Source organism: Rutilus rutilus, assembly GCF_951802725.1.
Source record: "Rutilus rutilus genome assembly, chromosome: 3".
NCBI classification, from domain to species: Eukaryota; Metazoa; Chordata; class Actinopteri; order Cypriniformes; family Leuciscidae; genus Rutilus; species Rutilus rutilus.
In genome coordinates, this window is record NC_140211.1 from 4,857,208 (window position 1) to 4,873,666 (window position 16,459).

Below are 16,459 nucleotides of genomic sequence, written 5' to 3' on the forward strand. Positions count from 1 at the left end.
AAAATCACAGGCAAAAGTACCACAGAATCCACGATGGTCAAAAATATTGATCGCATCAGAAACTTAATCCCGGGTCTGCGCCGCCCGGACAACAATATCCCGCCTCAAGGTGTTACCGTGGATATGGGAGAGTTTGATTATGGGAAGGAGCAGGACAAGAGAAAAATGTCATTCTACAATCCGCTTGACCCCGTGCCAAAATATGAATATTACGCTAAAGACACGTGGACAGGACGTATAAAAAGCACCAGACCGTCACTGGATGTTCTGCGCAAACCAGTAAGTGGTTATTTGAAGAAAAAAAGAAAAAAGAAAAAAAACATCTAATTGAATCTAAATTAATACTGTACATAATATAGTTTGGATGGCAGCATTTTGAAATTTGGTGTTGATTTTCTGTGTGTTTCTGTCAACAGCCGGATCCTGATGATCTTTCTCCACAACCAGAGGATGATGAACGGCCCAAAGTAAAGCTTGTTCGCTTTGGATGGGTTCTGGGAGTCATGGTGAGAAACCATGAATCATATATTTGATCTCTTTAACATCGCAAGAAGTTTCTCCTAGAAGTTAAATAGCGAGCTAATGTTTAGGTCTCCCACTTCTCTGAAGTAAGTTTCAAGACATCTCAATGTTAGAGCTGTAACCTTGTGCTTAGGGTCATTCAAAACTCTCCCAATGTCTCCTCTCACATTGTCCTATCAAATAAAAAAGGCAACAAGCCCCAAAATGTCTTAAACTGTTCATATTTGTCCATTTGTCCGTTTTATACCTCTAAACTGACTAGATATGGGTGAATTTCAGGTCACTTTTCACCCCATTGTCAAACAAAATAATAAAGTAAATCTCTCCCAAATGGTCATAATGCATATGAATGGTTTTGAGGTTTTTTTGTTTGTAATTTTTTGCTATTCATTTCAGATTCGCTGTATGTTAAACATCTGGGGAGTCATTATGTTCCTCCGGCTGCCGTGGATCACGTCTCAAGCCGGAATCAGTGAGTCAATCCTTCATCTGGTTTATTTTATTTAGTTCATACCCAAACTTCAGTCAAAGTCACCTTTCTTTCTTAAATGCCATTTAAACAGTAACATTTTTCCTCTCTCAGGGATCTATAGTTGCACAGACATTTTACATATGTGCCCCAGGAATGCCTTAAATTTTGCCTTTTTGCTTGTAGTTCTGACCTACGTCATTATCCTTATGTCTGTCACCATCACAACGATCACGGCGACATCAGTGTCTGCAATCTCCACCAACGGGAAGATCTACTCTGGTGAGTCAAATGAATTGTTTACCATGAGAAAGCAACATGTTTTAAAGAGATCGAATGAATTCATACGAATAAGCCACCAATTCGTCAAAATATAAAATAGTTACGAATTGTCATGACATTGTGTTTTTTCACCTGAGAATAAAAATGTGGAAGAAATGCATAATTTTTATTTGTTTTAAACAAATGTAGGGAGATTTAAATTTTATTTTAAGCAAACCATGATCTTTTCTCCAGGTGGCACGTACTTCATGATCTCTCGGAGTCTGGGTCCGGAGCTCGGAGCGCCCATCGGATTGCTCTTCGCCTTCGCCAACGCTCTCGCCTGTTCGCTCAACACAGTGGGCTTTGCAGAGACTGTCAGAGATGTTATGAAAGTGAGACACACTTACAAATTAATGTATTTATTGTTGGGTTTCAGGAAATTCAGAGAGCTGCTTGAAAGAAAAAGCAGTAAAAAGTTCAACATTTTACCAAACACTGTCCATATTTTCTGTGAAGAAAATGTTATGTAATAAAATGAAGAAATTACATTTTGCATGAAGAAAAGCAAGTAATTTTGACATAAAAAAAAAAATATATATATATATATATATTTATATATATATATATATATATATATATATATAATTCTCAGTACCGCTGTTTTTATCTCCCTCACAATCGTTTTCTCTTTTCTCAGGACAATAAAGCTCAGATGGTGGATGATGTCAATGACGTGAGGATCATTGGGACAATTACTGTCGTCATCCTGCTCTGCATCACATTTGCTGGTATGAGCTGGGAGGCAAAGGTACGGTCCCCTGCTCCTGTCTTTGCTCGTTTCCCAATACTTGATGGCATGACTGCCATTTGTTCTTCTTGGTTTTCGCTCTACCACAGGCTCAGATCCTGTTCTTCATTGCACTCTTGCTCTCCTTGGCTAATTACTTTGTTGGGACGATCCTTCCCCCCAGCACAGAGAAGCAGGCTGTGGGATTTTTCGGCTACCAGGGTGAGTAAACAAGATCCAGATCTAATGCAGGCATTAAGTGCATACAGTAAACTTTTGTTTATAATTTGGGGAGTCGATATTTTGTCCTAAGACAATAAAGAAAGAAATGGACGCCCATTTCCATCATATGCAAAAAATCATGCTTTGATAAATCATAATTATAAGCTAAGTCAAAACTACAGTATGACATAATTCTGAATTATAGGCATGTCATAATTTTGACATTTGATATTATAATTATTTTCTTTTACATTTTATCCCAGAATTATGACTTACATAATCAAATGATGGTGGTATATCAGCTAGACCAGCATAAACTAACCTCAAGCAGCATGATACATCATGCTTGTCTGCTCTGGTTTTCAAAGAGGACCTATTATGTTTTTTTTTTTTTGTTTTTTTTTAAATAGCTGTTTGTCAAATTTGGGGAAAATAATGTTTTTGACCATTCAAGCATAAAAACCTATTCCATTAGAGACCAAAACCGAAATCAAGTCTTTGTAAAAGGTCATAATATGACCTCTTTAAAGCAGTTATGGCACTGATTATCCAAAAATTAGAGACTCATCCTTGTATCTTGAAGGTTGTCACGGGACGGGGAATCAAAGACGGCAGACAGAGATGAGGGACCCAAATGCAGGGAGATTTTAATGAAAATAAACAATCATAACATAAGTCAGGAACAATATAACACTGAGAAAAACAAAGAAACCACAGGGAACTGGAGACACCTGCATGACATCAAACAATGACTGACAGAGAACCAGAGAATACAAGGGCTATTTAAACAGAGGGGTAAACAAGCTTAACAAGGGAAACTGATACACCTGGAACAGACTAATGAAAGTGGAAAAGACTACAAAACCTTCAACCTGGCCACAGAAAAAAGGACACATGAATGAACACAGAAACTAGACACAGAGAAACTACAACATAAAAGTCCCACAGAGCACAAGACTGTAAAAGTTATTGTTAATATCACAGCCAGAGCGTTTGATGAAGGTACAGCTAAACCTAACCACAGTTTTTATTCTTCCAGCTGAAATTTTCATGTCCAACCTACTGCCTTCCTTCCGGGGTAAAGATGGTTCTTTCTTCAGGATGTTTTCCATCTTCTTCCCTTCTGCCACAGGAATTCTGTCTGGTGTCAACATCTGTGGAGATCTCAAGGTAATCGTATTATTTTTCAGGAGTAGAGCATGTATAAAAGGAAAGTCAGTGTGCCTTTAAAACGCTAAAGAAATTATGTGTGTTTGTCCTTGTTTTTCCAGGATCCATCAGGTGGGATTCCTAAAGGGACTCTGCTGGCCATATTCTGGACCACCGTGAGCTATTTATTTATCGCAATCACATGTGGTGAGATTAGACATTTTTCTGCTCTGTTTTGTATCTTAAACTCATGCAATTAGTGAAATGTGTGTCTTATTGGTGATCTGTTCTCCTCACTGAATCACTTCCTCTCTTCCTCCTCAGCTTCAACTGTTGTAAGAGACGCTTCTGGCATTCTGAACGATAGTTTAGCGCTATCGAACTCTTCGATTCACTGCAGCGGTCTGGGCTGTAAATTTGGCTGGAACTTTGACCGGTGTGAACAGAACTACACATGTAGCTCTGGACTGGCAAACAACTTCCAAGTGAGCCTTCCGACCCTGTTAGCAAAAATTTTACGTTTGGTGAACTGAATGCTGGAAGGTGGAGTAGATTTTACATTCACACTAATGCATTTAACAAAATGAGAAGTGACACTACATTTTTAAAGGGGTTTTATCAGTACATATATTCTTTGGGAATCAAGCCCATGACCTTGGCATTGCTGTTGCTATGCTGTTACTGTTAAGTAAAACTATTAAAAACGTATTTTGTTCTTGCCACAACAAACACATTTACAGCAGACAGAGAACAACTAACGTTAAAATATAAAGAGTCAAACTGACCAACGAAAGCAAACACTGATCACCATAATGATGACAAAACTATTATCAACATCTAAACCTCTGTTATCTCTCAATAATTCTTAATTGGTTAGTAATAAGTGAAGCTGGTGATGCTGTCTGTGGAGTTGTTCAATCCTCCTCTGCTGAGATCTTGAAATATTTTATCTTCAGTTGATTTGATGTAAGGCTGTGGCTGGAAGTCAGTTGTAGTTCTTGTGTTTCTCTATTCTTCAGGGATTCTGCTTGCTATCAAGTCAAGTCACCTTTATTTATATAGCGCTTTTTACAATACATATTGTATCAAAGCAGCTTCACAGTGAAAACATGAGAATAATACAACAAAGTTTGTCTCAAGAAGAAAATTGCGTCATCGTCCACCTTAAGTAAGGCAGATCAATAATTTTGTTGAATATTAAATGTCCCCAACCAAGCAAGCCAAAAGCCAAGGCAACAGTGGCAAGGAACCAAAACTCCATCAGGTGACAGAAAGGAGAAAAAAAATTGGGAGAACCCAGGCTCAGTCGGGGGCCAGTTCTCCTCTGGCCAACAAGCGAATAGTGTGTGATTATGATCCAGGCAGCATTACAGGTCAGAAGTCAGATTGGATCAGAACATACAGAATATTTATCCAGTTCCATCTGGTTGGAAGTTGGAGTCATCACGCCGGTATGGAGACGAGTTTGTTGAGGATCAGTGCCGATGGCTGTCGTGTCGATGAGGCCTTCACAGGGGCTGATGAGGCTGGACCTTCAGGGATACGTCATGGATGGGTCCAGGTGCAGGTCCCCCATCTGATCTGGATACGGCCGGTATCCGGCTGACTTCAGTGAACAGAGGAGGGACTGGTTGACACTTCAGGACTGCATTGTCATCGTGTCCAGGCGCAGGTCCTTCACCATATCTGGATCCGGTGGACTGCGGTAAACCTCGGATAAACAGAGAGACTAATATTAGCATAGACGCCATCCTTCTTATGATGTAACGAGTACATCAGGATTTATGGGAAGTGTTCCCGGTTCCGGCTGACCTAATCTATGCAGCCTAACATTGAATTATAGAAGTCTATAATGTGTTATGTGTATGCTAGGTCAAAGAGATGTGTTTTTAGTCTAGATTTGAACTGACAAGAGTGTGTCTGCTTCCCGGACAATGTTAGGAAGACTGTTCCAAAGTTTAGGTGCTAAATAGGAAAAGGATCTACCGCCAGCAGTCGATTTTGATATTCTATTGTCAACTGGACGGAATTTTGAGATCGCAATAGATGTGAAAGACTATAATGCGTTAAGAGCTCACTCAAGTACTGCAGAGCTAAATCATTTAGTGCTTTGTAAATGATCAACAATATTTTAAAATGTATACAATGTTTAATAGGGAGCCAGTGCAGTGTTGACAGAACTGGGCTAATATGGTCATACTTCCTGGTTCTGGTAAGAACTCTAGATGCTGCATTTTGGACCAGCTGTAATTTGTTTATTAAGCTATCATCAGTTGTCTTCAGTGATGCTCAATCATTACTCAATGATTCATTTAATTATCTAACACTGCTTTAGTGTAACATTTAACACTCTGCTAGTGGTTTACATATAAACATTTAATTTAACACAGGGATTTTACTGTGATGAATGGATAGATGGATGGATGTATAAATGGATGGATGGATGGGTGGATGAATGGACTGATGGCTGAATGGATGGATAGATGAATAGATAGACTGATGATGGATGGATGAATGAAAGTATGGCTGACTGTCTAGATAGATGGATGGCTTAATGGATAGATGGATAGATGATTGGATGGATGGATGATTGGATAGATAACTAAGGCTGTTTTTCTCCAGATTCTTACCACTGTTTCAGGAACTGGCCATTTGATTACCATCGGGATCTTTGCCGCCACCTTGTCGTCAGCGCTGGGTTTCTTAGTGTCTGCACCTAAAATTTTTCAGGTAGATGATGTAACGGTTTAATGATAATGTTGTTTATCTCGAATACAGTTGATTGTGACATTGTGTGTGTTTTCATTCAGTGTTTGTGTAAGGATAACATCTACCCCTACATTGGCTTCTTCGGGAAAGGTTATGGGAAAAACAACGAGCCTTTACGAGGATACATGCTCATGTTCACCATCGCTTTGGCTTTCATCCTTATTGGTGAATCCTGGATCTCCTCCAGATCAGTTACTGAGGTGTTTCTCCCTGTGGATGCTTTAACATTTGGTGTCATTGGTCTTTTCAGGTGATCTGAACACAATCGCTCCTCTGATCTCCAACTTCTTCCTCTGCTCTTACGGCCTCATCAACTTCAGCTGCTTCCATGCGACGGTCACCAGATCACCTGGTGAGAACTTCATCATCATCATCAGTTTTGAACTGTATAAATTACAGACTGGATTAGCAGACAAACTATATGTAAATAACCAAATAAATAAATATTAAAATGTTTTCATAAAAAAATAAAAAAGAAAAGAATTTATTTGTATTCTTTTGATCTTAGATCTTTTGTTACCATTTGAGGCAATATTTTTTATAAAACAGCCATTCAGAATTATGCTCCGGTTAAGTTTAGACACTTTTTTTTAATTGTAATATGATTATTAATAAATGAATGGAAATTAAGATATAAAGTTCATCATGCTCTGTGAGAGACTGAAAATGGGGTTAAAATATATGTTTACAATGATTTAGTCCACAATCTGTGGCTAATATTCGTGTTTGTCGTCTGTCTCTCACAGGCTGGCGGCCGCAGTTCCGTTACTTCAATCCGTGGACGTCTCTGTTTGCTGCTTTCTTGTCTATTGTCCTCATGTTTCTGTTCACATGGTGGGCCGCTCTTGTCACGTCCGCTATCGTCCTCTGCCTCTTAGGCTACGTCACCTATAACAAGCCTCGTGTGTATATGATGCATATTATGACTTTTTCCAATTAAGATTAATAAAGCATAATTTATCTTCAGTTATTTGAATGCATTGACTGTTGTCTGATCGTGTGTCCAGAGATTAACTGGGGCTCATCTTATCAGGCCAGTTTCTACAATATGGCTTTGTCCTTCTCAATGTCTCTGACTGGTGTGAGTGATCATGTCAAAAACTACAGGTGAGACTGTAAAAGTAAGTATTACCAATCTGATCTGATCACAATACACCAGCCGCTCATGATAAGCTCTCTCTTAGGCCTCAGTGTCTCGTTCTGACTGGCCCTCCGAACACCCGTCCCGCTCTGGTGGACTTTGTGGGCACTTTCACCAAAAACATCAGCCTTATGATCTGTGGGAACATTATCATGGTAAGAACTTGAGCTGGGCCATTTTTAATGCACACTGTTAAACTGGCAATATGAACATGATAATGTATGTGTTAAATTCAAAATTAAATACAAAATTCCTATAATTTCTTATATAAAGATGTTTTCCTTTTGTGCAAAACTTAGTAACTCTGGCCCAGGGTTGATATCCTTAAAGGACAAGTTCGGTATTTTACACTTAAAGCCCTGTTTACAGATCGTTTCTGATGAAATAGAACGGGTAAGATTAAAATTTGGATGCTGCTGCTGTCCCGAGAATTTTAGGTTTCTTTCGCTTTCCCCTCCACCTACAGAATGGCTGCATATGTGCACTGGAACAATCCTTCCTAAAACGCATTAAACTTTCGTTTACAAAGACGTGAAACTCACCGAGTGGTCAGGGGTGTTCACTGATATGCTCACACAAAAATCGCTGCAAAAGATGCTTTCCAACAGGTGTTTTACCATTCGTTGTAAAACTGTTGACCTATTTTTCCAAACGCCTCACACCCGTACATTCTTCTGTTGAGAGCTTGAATAATAGACACTCCAGCCCAGTTGGTGGCGGAGTAATACCGTACCTCACAGCACATCCAATACAAGTCATTGGACATCCAGTACAAGTCAATGGAGTTGAACAAAAACTACGATAAAACCTGTTGGAAAGCATCTTTTGCAGCGATGTTTGTGTGACTATATCAGTGAACACCCCTGACCACTCGGTGAGTTTCATGTTTCATTCGGAGAAAATAGGGGAAAGGTCATACATGATTTACAGAAACCAGATCGCTACACATTTGCTTAGTATAGCTGATTCTCCTTGAATTTTAACATCAAACGGCTTATTCAGTGCGCACTCAAGATGTGAAGGTGTCATGGGTTTATTGCGCTCTCATGCTTTCAGGAGGACGAGAAGTCCAGTTTTCCGCAGCACAGCACCGATATGCTGGTGGACTGGCTGAATCAGAGGAAGGTTCGTTCTTTCTACACGTCCTTCAATGCCGACAGTCTGAAAGAGGGCGCGTACAATCTCATGCAGGTAAGACCTTCGCTAATCTGTCCTAACACCTTTTTCTTCTCCTCATTACATCCTTCTCAAAGACTCAATCATCTTTCTAGGCTTCAGGTCTTGGTAAACTGAAGCCGAACACTCTTGTATTGGGATTCAAGATGAACTGGAAAGAATGTAAACCTGAGAGTTTACAGGACTACGTCAACACCATCAGGTGACTTCAGATGCTGTTATGCTGTTTTTGTTTACAAATATCAGTTTATTTGTCATGCAGTTCTTTGTATATTGATGTTGTTTAATGTTTTTTGTTCAGCGATGCGTTTGACTCCAGCTACGGCATCGCGATTCTGAGAATGATGGATGGATTGGACGTTACGGATGCGTTGGAGAGTTCAGGTGTGTACTGTGTGTTTTCTACAGTATAATGACTTGAAAATGGATTGGCACTGCAGTTTGAGGCATAAACTGCATTTGATGTGTTTTTTTTGTTTTTGGCTGAAGGCCGATCATCAGCAATAGACAATCCGGCATTCGACGCAGATGAAGTCAAGCAATCCGAAAATGATGAGACAGACCGAAATTCAGGTAACCAGTCTTTTTTCTGCGCTCATAAATATAATTTGACAAACACTGAGGACATTTAACACCCAGGTCAATAACTATGATGATTATGATAAATGTGAAATAATTGAGTCCACAACACAACACAACTATAATGAATAATGACACAGAGGAAGGATTGATCATTTGAATAATTTTCAGAATAATTTTTTCCTGCCTATAAATGATAAAAACACTGACAGCCAATCAGATTCAACTTTACTTTAAAGAGCTTGATCAGAAAAAGTGGCAGACGACAAAAATGTAGCATGCGCTTATAATAAACAGAATGATACTTTGCGTTGTTGTGGATGCTAAAATAGTTATCGTTATAGTTATCCTTACAGTTATTCTTGGTGTGAACGGGCCTTAAACAATCATAATCTAATAGAACATTAAATAATAGAATGTTATAATCAACACTTCAAGACCTGGGGCCCTATCTTGCACCCAGCGCAATTGACTTTGTACACGGATGCATGTATCATTCCTATTTTGCACCCGCGCAAAGCGGACTTTTCCCTCCACAGAAGCACGTCGGTTAACTAAGAAATACACTTGCGCTCCCCGGGGCGGTTCAGCGCAAAGAGGAGGCGTGTTCCGGCGCAAACGTTCCCTCATGCTATTTTACAGGTTTAGAAAACAATTGCGCCACTAACCGAAAAAAAAACCAGTTTAAAGTCAGTGGCGCGTTGCGCATGTTATTAATATGCTATTTTAAGGGCGCATGCTTGGCCTTAATCAATGTAGCGTGTGCACAATGCGCATACACTTTGATTCTCTCATCTACACACAGACGCAGCAGTTATCATTTTTGCAAATCATACATTATTACGAAAGATAGATAGATAGATAGATAGATAGATAGATAGATAGATAGATAGATAGATAGATAGACAGTTTATTATAAAAGCATACATCTAGCTTACACATTTACCCAAATTATCATACGCCTGTTTAACCGAAGTTAATTTGGGTGTGTTTCTCCATCCCCAACGTCCCTGATGGGAAAATCGGTCTCCTCGGCTGTGAACCGCTCCTCGCGTGCGCCTGGCAAATCCGCCGTTATAATAGGAATTCGCTTTAGAACAAGCGCGCCTGCTCTTAAAGGGAATGTGAGATGTCGCTCTGATTGGTTTATTTCACATTACGCCCAAACCACACCTATGAATAATGAAGCTACTTCAGACCAACCCCTTTTAGATTTGCGCCAGGCGCAAGAGTCATTTATCCCGCCGGGAAAATAGCAACAGCGCCAAGACCCGCCCACAAAGTTACTTGCGCTTTGCGCTTTGACACTTGCGTTTCAGATCGTTAAAATAGGGCCCCTGATGTCATCACTCAGTCAGCCAATCAGAATGCTTCCATTATAATCAAGAAAGCCGTGTTGTTTCAATCAAGCTTTATTTGGTGGGATATGACCCCTTTTTTGACTCCCCATCCAGATATTTCTGATGATGGCTCGAACGATCAAGTCAGGTCAGTGTTTCAGACGAAACAGGGCAGGAAGACCATTGACATCTACTGGATCTCTGATGATGGAGGTGAGATACGACTGCATGAATGATACTTAAACTCACTGTGAAAAAAAAAAAAAAACAACAACACGGCATGAAGTTCTAAACTGGTTCAGTCTGGGTTGGCATTGGTCTAGCTGCTGGACCAACATGGTTTTGGTCTGGTAAAGGCAGTCAAAGCTCAAGGGGGACTGATAAACCTTCAGCACTGAACAACTCTGGCGTGGCCTCTTCTCTTGCTCTCGAGAACTCGGGCAGAACTCGTCTCTCTATATGATGAATACAGTTGTAGTCGAACCAAGAGGCATAGGTGGGCACAATAATGTGATTGGTTTGCTTTGTGGCACTCTCCTCCCCCTCCATCCCGCGGCCAAACTCCCTCTGATCTTCCTCATCTCTGACACCAGAGAGCAGGTCCTCTTCTTGGTCATCTAAATCAGCCATGATCCCTCCTTTAACTGGAGTGTTTTCACTGTCTTTTTTTCAGGTTCACATTTTTAGGCAGAATGACCTCCTCCATGTTAGGGACTGGCGTGGGATCCTCCATGTCTTTTGTGAGATCCTCCTCTGGCTCCGGCCTCTTCTGGTTGTCCACGCCTCTTTACACCCCTGAGCTTTTCTTTCCTCCCTACTTTTTAGACTCAGAGTATGGTGGAGAGGGGGAGTGCCGGCGCTTCTTCACAGGTTTCTCTGTGCTTTGTTAGATACGCCTGTGGAAACTCATACTATTCCCATTCTCGTCAATCACATAATCTTCCTCGTACATCCACTCATTATATTTGTCAGTGTCAAGAATCCATCTGGCATGAAACTTCAAGCACTTGTCTGGGTCTGGAGGTTCCTCCACATTTGCTGATTTAAGTGAGTCATAACTGTCTGGCCACACACTCCAATGAACCATCACATGCTGATCCAATCGCATGACTGGTCGAAGCCACTCTTCTTCATCTGCTGTGGAGGATGATGGGTATACCTGGTGTGTGACTTGTGACCTCTGTCACTGTGCCCTGGTGTAGCACAACAATGTCTTTGAGTTTAAGTGCTTGCTTCTGTTCAAGATCAGGGGACAGGTACACCACAGGTCTGCTTAATGGAGGTGATTCACCGCAGCCCGAGGCCTAGGACAAAGAAAGAAGTGAGGTCCTTTTGTGGGCCTTGTGGGATGGTACAGGAGATTCATCCCGGAGTTTGCCTCCATCGCCACTCCACTGACCAACCTACTGGCTAAAATGCTGAGGAACCCCGTACCTTGGACAGAGGACTGTGAGATAGCATTCAGAACCCTGAGAAAATATCTGTTCACATTCAGCCCTGCAAATTCCTGATTTCACCCAGTGGTTCCTTGTTCCAGCATAGGAGCTGTCCTGGCCCAGGGGACCACTGAGGCAGAGAAACAGGTGGTGTTCCTCAGCTGCAAACTGTTGCCTAGAGAAACAAGATATTCAACCATTGAGAAAGTGTGCCTCGCCGTCAAGTGGTCCCTTGACAGCCTCCTGTATTTGGCACTTTGGCCCTTCCGCTACAAGGTCCGCTACATACCTGGCAGGATGAATGTTATCGCTGACTACCTGTCTCGGTATCCGAACAGTGCGCAGCCTGGAGAGGAGGAAGGTAGTGTGAAAAAGGGGACCTGATCTGGCGGTGAAATAACACTGGCACACACTTTAACATCCACTTACATTCCTTTTCCCTCCGTTTTGCTTTCGCTATAGAGAGACAGGTGCACATGGCGTTATATAGCTCACAGACATTACATTCATTCACGCAGTATTTCCTGGCCATAATACATACTCGGACATTCAAACATTTGATAAGTTTGTTGTAAATGTTGAGGTACGTCACTGGATTGTGTTGTATTGTATGTCATACCTGTTACATGTTGAGTGTTGTTGAATTACGAGTCGGAGGCGGCGGCGAAAACAAGCGCTGAGTGCGCATCACCTTTATGCTGCTATAGATAGCTCCCGCCGACACCGGAAGCCGACTAAACTATTTGTGCCTCACGAGGGGGAGGCCGTTATTGTTTGTGCATGTTGAGGGTGATCACTTGTGAATGTATTGGATGCTTTATATCATTGTCTTTCTTATTTTTATGTTTGTATGTCACATATGGTAATATATGTGTAGTAAATGTTTATTTATATGTGAATACATTTACCATACTCACCTGTTATTGGTAGGCTCCTAAAGGGGAGGAGCCTGGTCTTTAAAAGAGCACCCAAACGCTGGAACTTTTTCTCTCGGTAGGCTGGATGAGTGATTGAGTGAGCCACGAACGAATCAACACCTGTGAAGTATATAGTGGATACGTGGACATATTTTTGGAGTTTGTTCTCTTTTGTGTTGGAAGTATTTGTTTTGTTACTTTGTAATTTTATCCCTTCAGTAAATACTTTGCACTTTGTGGTTTTCACGCTACTCACACCACCATTGCACCATAGTGTAGCTGCGAGTTGGACCATCATTTTCTTTGTATGACATCTTGGACAGTTCCTCGTCCAGAAGGTGGGCAGTCGAACCCACTTTTCTACAGTTTGCGTTCCCATTTTATTATTCTGAAGGCTGTTGCTCTCTTTCAGGTCTGACTCTTTTAGTCCCGTATTTGTTGACCAGAAGAAACCGCTGGAAAAAGTGCAAAATCAGAGTGTTTGTCTTAGGAGACCAGGAGACCATGAAGGAAGACCGTAAAGAGTAAGAGTGTAGATGATCATCATTTCTTAACTAGATAGTTTTGATATGCAGACAAGTCAATGTGTTTCTCATTTCAGCATGAAAATGCTGTTGAAGAGATTCCGACTGGAGATCGAGGACATTGTCGTGATAACAGACGTGGATAAAGCTCCTCTAGCTAAAAAGTGAGAAACGTGCACAAGTAAACATGCAGACAAAAACATGCAGGTTTGTAGAAACTGTTGTGGTTTGCTTGCTCTCTGTTCCTGTAGTTTGCAGCGGTACGAGGAAACCATCGCCCCCTTCATGCTGAGTGAGGAACAGGCTGGAGGAGACGTACAGGAGCTCAAGAGACTGAGTCCATGGAAAGTTTCCGACAAAGACCTGGAGGCCATAAAACCCAAGGTGTGTGTGTGTGTGTGTGTGTGTGTTTTCTTGGTTGTACAAATGTTAAGCGAATGTTCAGTTTTTTTCATGCTTCAAACATTATGGGAACATTACTTTTTAATGTTTTCTGAATGTTCTGAAACTAGACGAATGTTCAATTGAAAATTTCAGATAAAAACATTCCATAAACGATATATAAAAGGTTTTTGTGCTATTTTGTGCTAATGTTTTGAGAACATTATTAACTATTCACTACTTTGAATGAACATTCTGTTAATGTTACTGGAAAAATGTTTGTTCATAACTTGCCAGAAAGTTCAGTTCTAACATCCATCAGTTCCTCTATCTTTTGTTTTCAGTTGGAGAGGTCGGTGAGACTAAACGAGATCATCAAGAAGAACTCCATACATGCTGCTTTAGTTGTAATGTGAGTATAGATTTGAAATAAAATTAACAGTAAAATAAACACTAAAATAAAATGAAAACTAATAAAAATGACCAAAACACTAAAACTAACTAAAATTGGTAACACTTTACAAAATGTTCTCATTTGTTAATATTAGTGAAATAAAAAATACAAATGTTCATTATCGGTTCATATTATTTCAGTGAATGAACTAATGTTAACATAACACTTTTGATTTTAGATTTTTTTTTTTCTCTCTTCATAAGCACAGTTTGTATTTGTCTCTCAAATGAACTATGAAGCATCTAAGTAGGTGTTTGATTGGTAGTGTGTATGTTTAATGTCTCTTCGTCAGTAATGTGTGTGTGTGTGTGTGTGTGTGTGTGTGTGTGTGTGTGTGTGTGTGTGTGTGTGTGTGTGTGTGTGTGTGTGTTTCAGTTCTCTTCCAGTCCCTGATGTCAACTGTCCCAGTTCTCTCTATATGGCCTGGGTGGAAGCGCTGAGTTACGGCATCCACTGTCCCGCCCTGCTCATACGAGGAAACCAAGAGAACGTCATGACCTTCTACTGCCAGTAAAACACTCACATTAATGCGAGTTCATCATTAAACACAATAATTCCTGCAGGTGAAGCTGCTGTCAGTTTCAATCATGTGAAGATGTTAAACTTGCTGTGAATTAGACCTGTTGAACTGAAATCAGCTGCTTAATTGATTGTATTACTGCGGATGTATATTTATATCACATGTTCATATGGCTGTGTAATCTCTGAGGAGTCGACTTGAAAGAATACAGTGGAAATACAGTGCAGTTATGCTGGTGGAGGGAAGCAATGAAACTTTGTTTCATGCAATTTAAACAAGACAAAATTATAATATTTTAAAATGTTTATTTGTTCTTGCTTTGTAAAATTACATTTCATTGACCAAAATATTATAATGAAAATTTGAGACAATTTTACATTTTGACTGCATATAAATACTAGATCATTATGAATTACAAGTATGTTATTGATCTGCTTTTCAATGTGAAAAAAATATATAATTTAGCACAATGATGAACATCTCAATTTCCATTGATTGCCTCATTACACCAAGTAGGAAAAAAAAAAAAAACATGTTATAAAAGTTGTTCAATCACTTAGAAATAAAAGATTTTAAGCATCACAACTTACAGAATTTATACTACAGCTGAAATAAACTCAGATTGCATGGAGTGTTTCTGTTTCTGTGTAATGGCCCCCTTTCAATAAAATTATAATTAAAAAAATTAAGATATTACAGTATTTATCACATAATTAAAATGACAAATTATTTAAATTACACTTTAACTCTAGTAACTTCAGCCCTTCACCATACAAGACCTTGACACAGACATGGGTTCAAGTTCACAGCAAAAAGAAAAATTAGAAATACAATAATACATACTGTATAATGAGCTTAAGCAAGAGGATAAATTAGCACAACGAATAAGGCAAAACACACATTTGATACACTGAAAAAGCAAATGCATTAACTCATGTAGTATATTTAATAATAAAGTGTAATATATTTTATATATAATACATGTTATATAAATTGTATGCACATATTTTAAAGTGTGATAAGTGTTTGAGGCTGCTGTAGCTTATTTTAAAGGTTTTTTTTTTTTTTTGCAACAAACGACAAGCAAAATCTATGAACTGCACATGGCCAAGTGAGTCGACACATTAAGGCAAGACACCATAGGTAAAAAGGGTTAAAACAGATTAATAGATATTATCACCATAGTTGATTGATTACATTTAAGAACTGCAATTTTTTTTGTAATAAATTTTTTTCTGAAATGTTATTCATAAATATGTAATGAAATATGCACTAACTTGCATACATTTCCAGAACATAAATCTGAACGTTGGATAAAGCCAGGTTAAAACTTATTGTTTGATTTTGTTACAGATTACAGTTTTTATAGAGGGGATTTTGGATATCTCTTTTTATCACCGCATAAATCAGAAAATACTCTCAACAGACAGACACAAATAATTTGCACCATGTTTTTAGTAATACAATGTTGTATAAAATGATATGAATTATATATGAACAAACCCCTCAGTAAAAACCTTTAGAATATGGATAAGAATAAAACTGTAAATTTTGGTGTATGCAAGTGCTGCTGAAGTCTAGAAAAAAAACTTTTTGAGAAAAAGTCTTTTAAAGATATGCATTGTAAATGAAATCTACAGATGCAAATAGACAAAATAAAATAAACACTTAAAAGTGTATTTTGAATGTTTTTTTTTTTGGAAGTCTGAAATAAGACATTTGATAAAAAGCAAACTAGCCAAAAAATCTCACACATTTTATAAAAAAAAAACTATGCATTTTGCCTGAAGTGTCTTTGCCTTAAAGAGC

General features: G+C 39.3%; 1 protein-coding gene across 1 annotated transcript; it reads left to right on the forward strand.

Annotated features, from left to right (window-relative positions):
• Positions 1-27: 27 nt before the first annotated feature.
• LOC311287520 (solute carrier family 12 member 3-like) lies at positions 28-16,430 on the forward strand. Its single transcript, XM_084404409.1, has 26 exons — positions 28-279; positions 417-506; positions 919-994; positions 1,178-1,273; positions 1,508-1,647; positions 1,953-2,063; positions 2,153-2,264; positions 3,304-3,434; positions 3,536-3,620; positions 3,738-3,898; positions 6,036-6,143; positions 6,224-6,347; positions 6,433-6,534; positions 6,929-7,084; positions 7,190-7,289; positions 7,367-7,478; positions 8,380-8,514; positions 8,595-8,701; positions 8,801-8,883; positions 8,989-9,072; positions 10,533-10,631; positions 13,184-13,295; positions 13,373-13,459; positions 13,547-13,679; positions 14,021-14,088; positions 14,506-16,430. Exons 1-26 carry the CDS (start codon positions 34-36, stop codon positions 14,642-14,644), a joined length of 2,997 nt encoding a protein of 998 aa, XP_084260535.1. The 5' UTR covers positions 28-33; the 3' UTR covers positions 14,645-16,430.
• The last annotated feature ends 29 nt before the right edge of the window (positions 16,431-16,459 follow it).

Bases quoted from the DNA above. Each gene is read 5' to 3' on its own strand.
- LOC311287520 (XM_084404409.1), top strand. From the start codon at position 34: ATGGTCAAAAATATTGATCGCATCAGAAACTTAATCCCGGGTCTGCGC. The intron at 3,899-6,035 runs GTGAGCCTTCCG...GTTTTTCTCCAG, and splicing joins GACTGGCAAACAACTTCCAA to ATTCTTACCACTGTTTCAGG. The intron at 6,144-6,223 runs GTAGATGATGTA...GTTTTCATTCAG, and splicing joins CTGCACCTAAAATTTTTCAG to TGTTTGTGTAAGGATAACAT.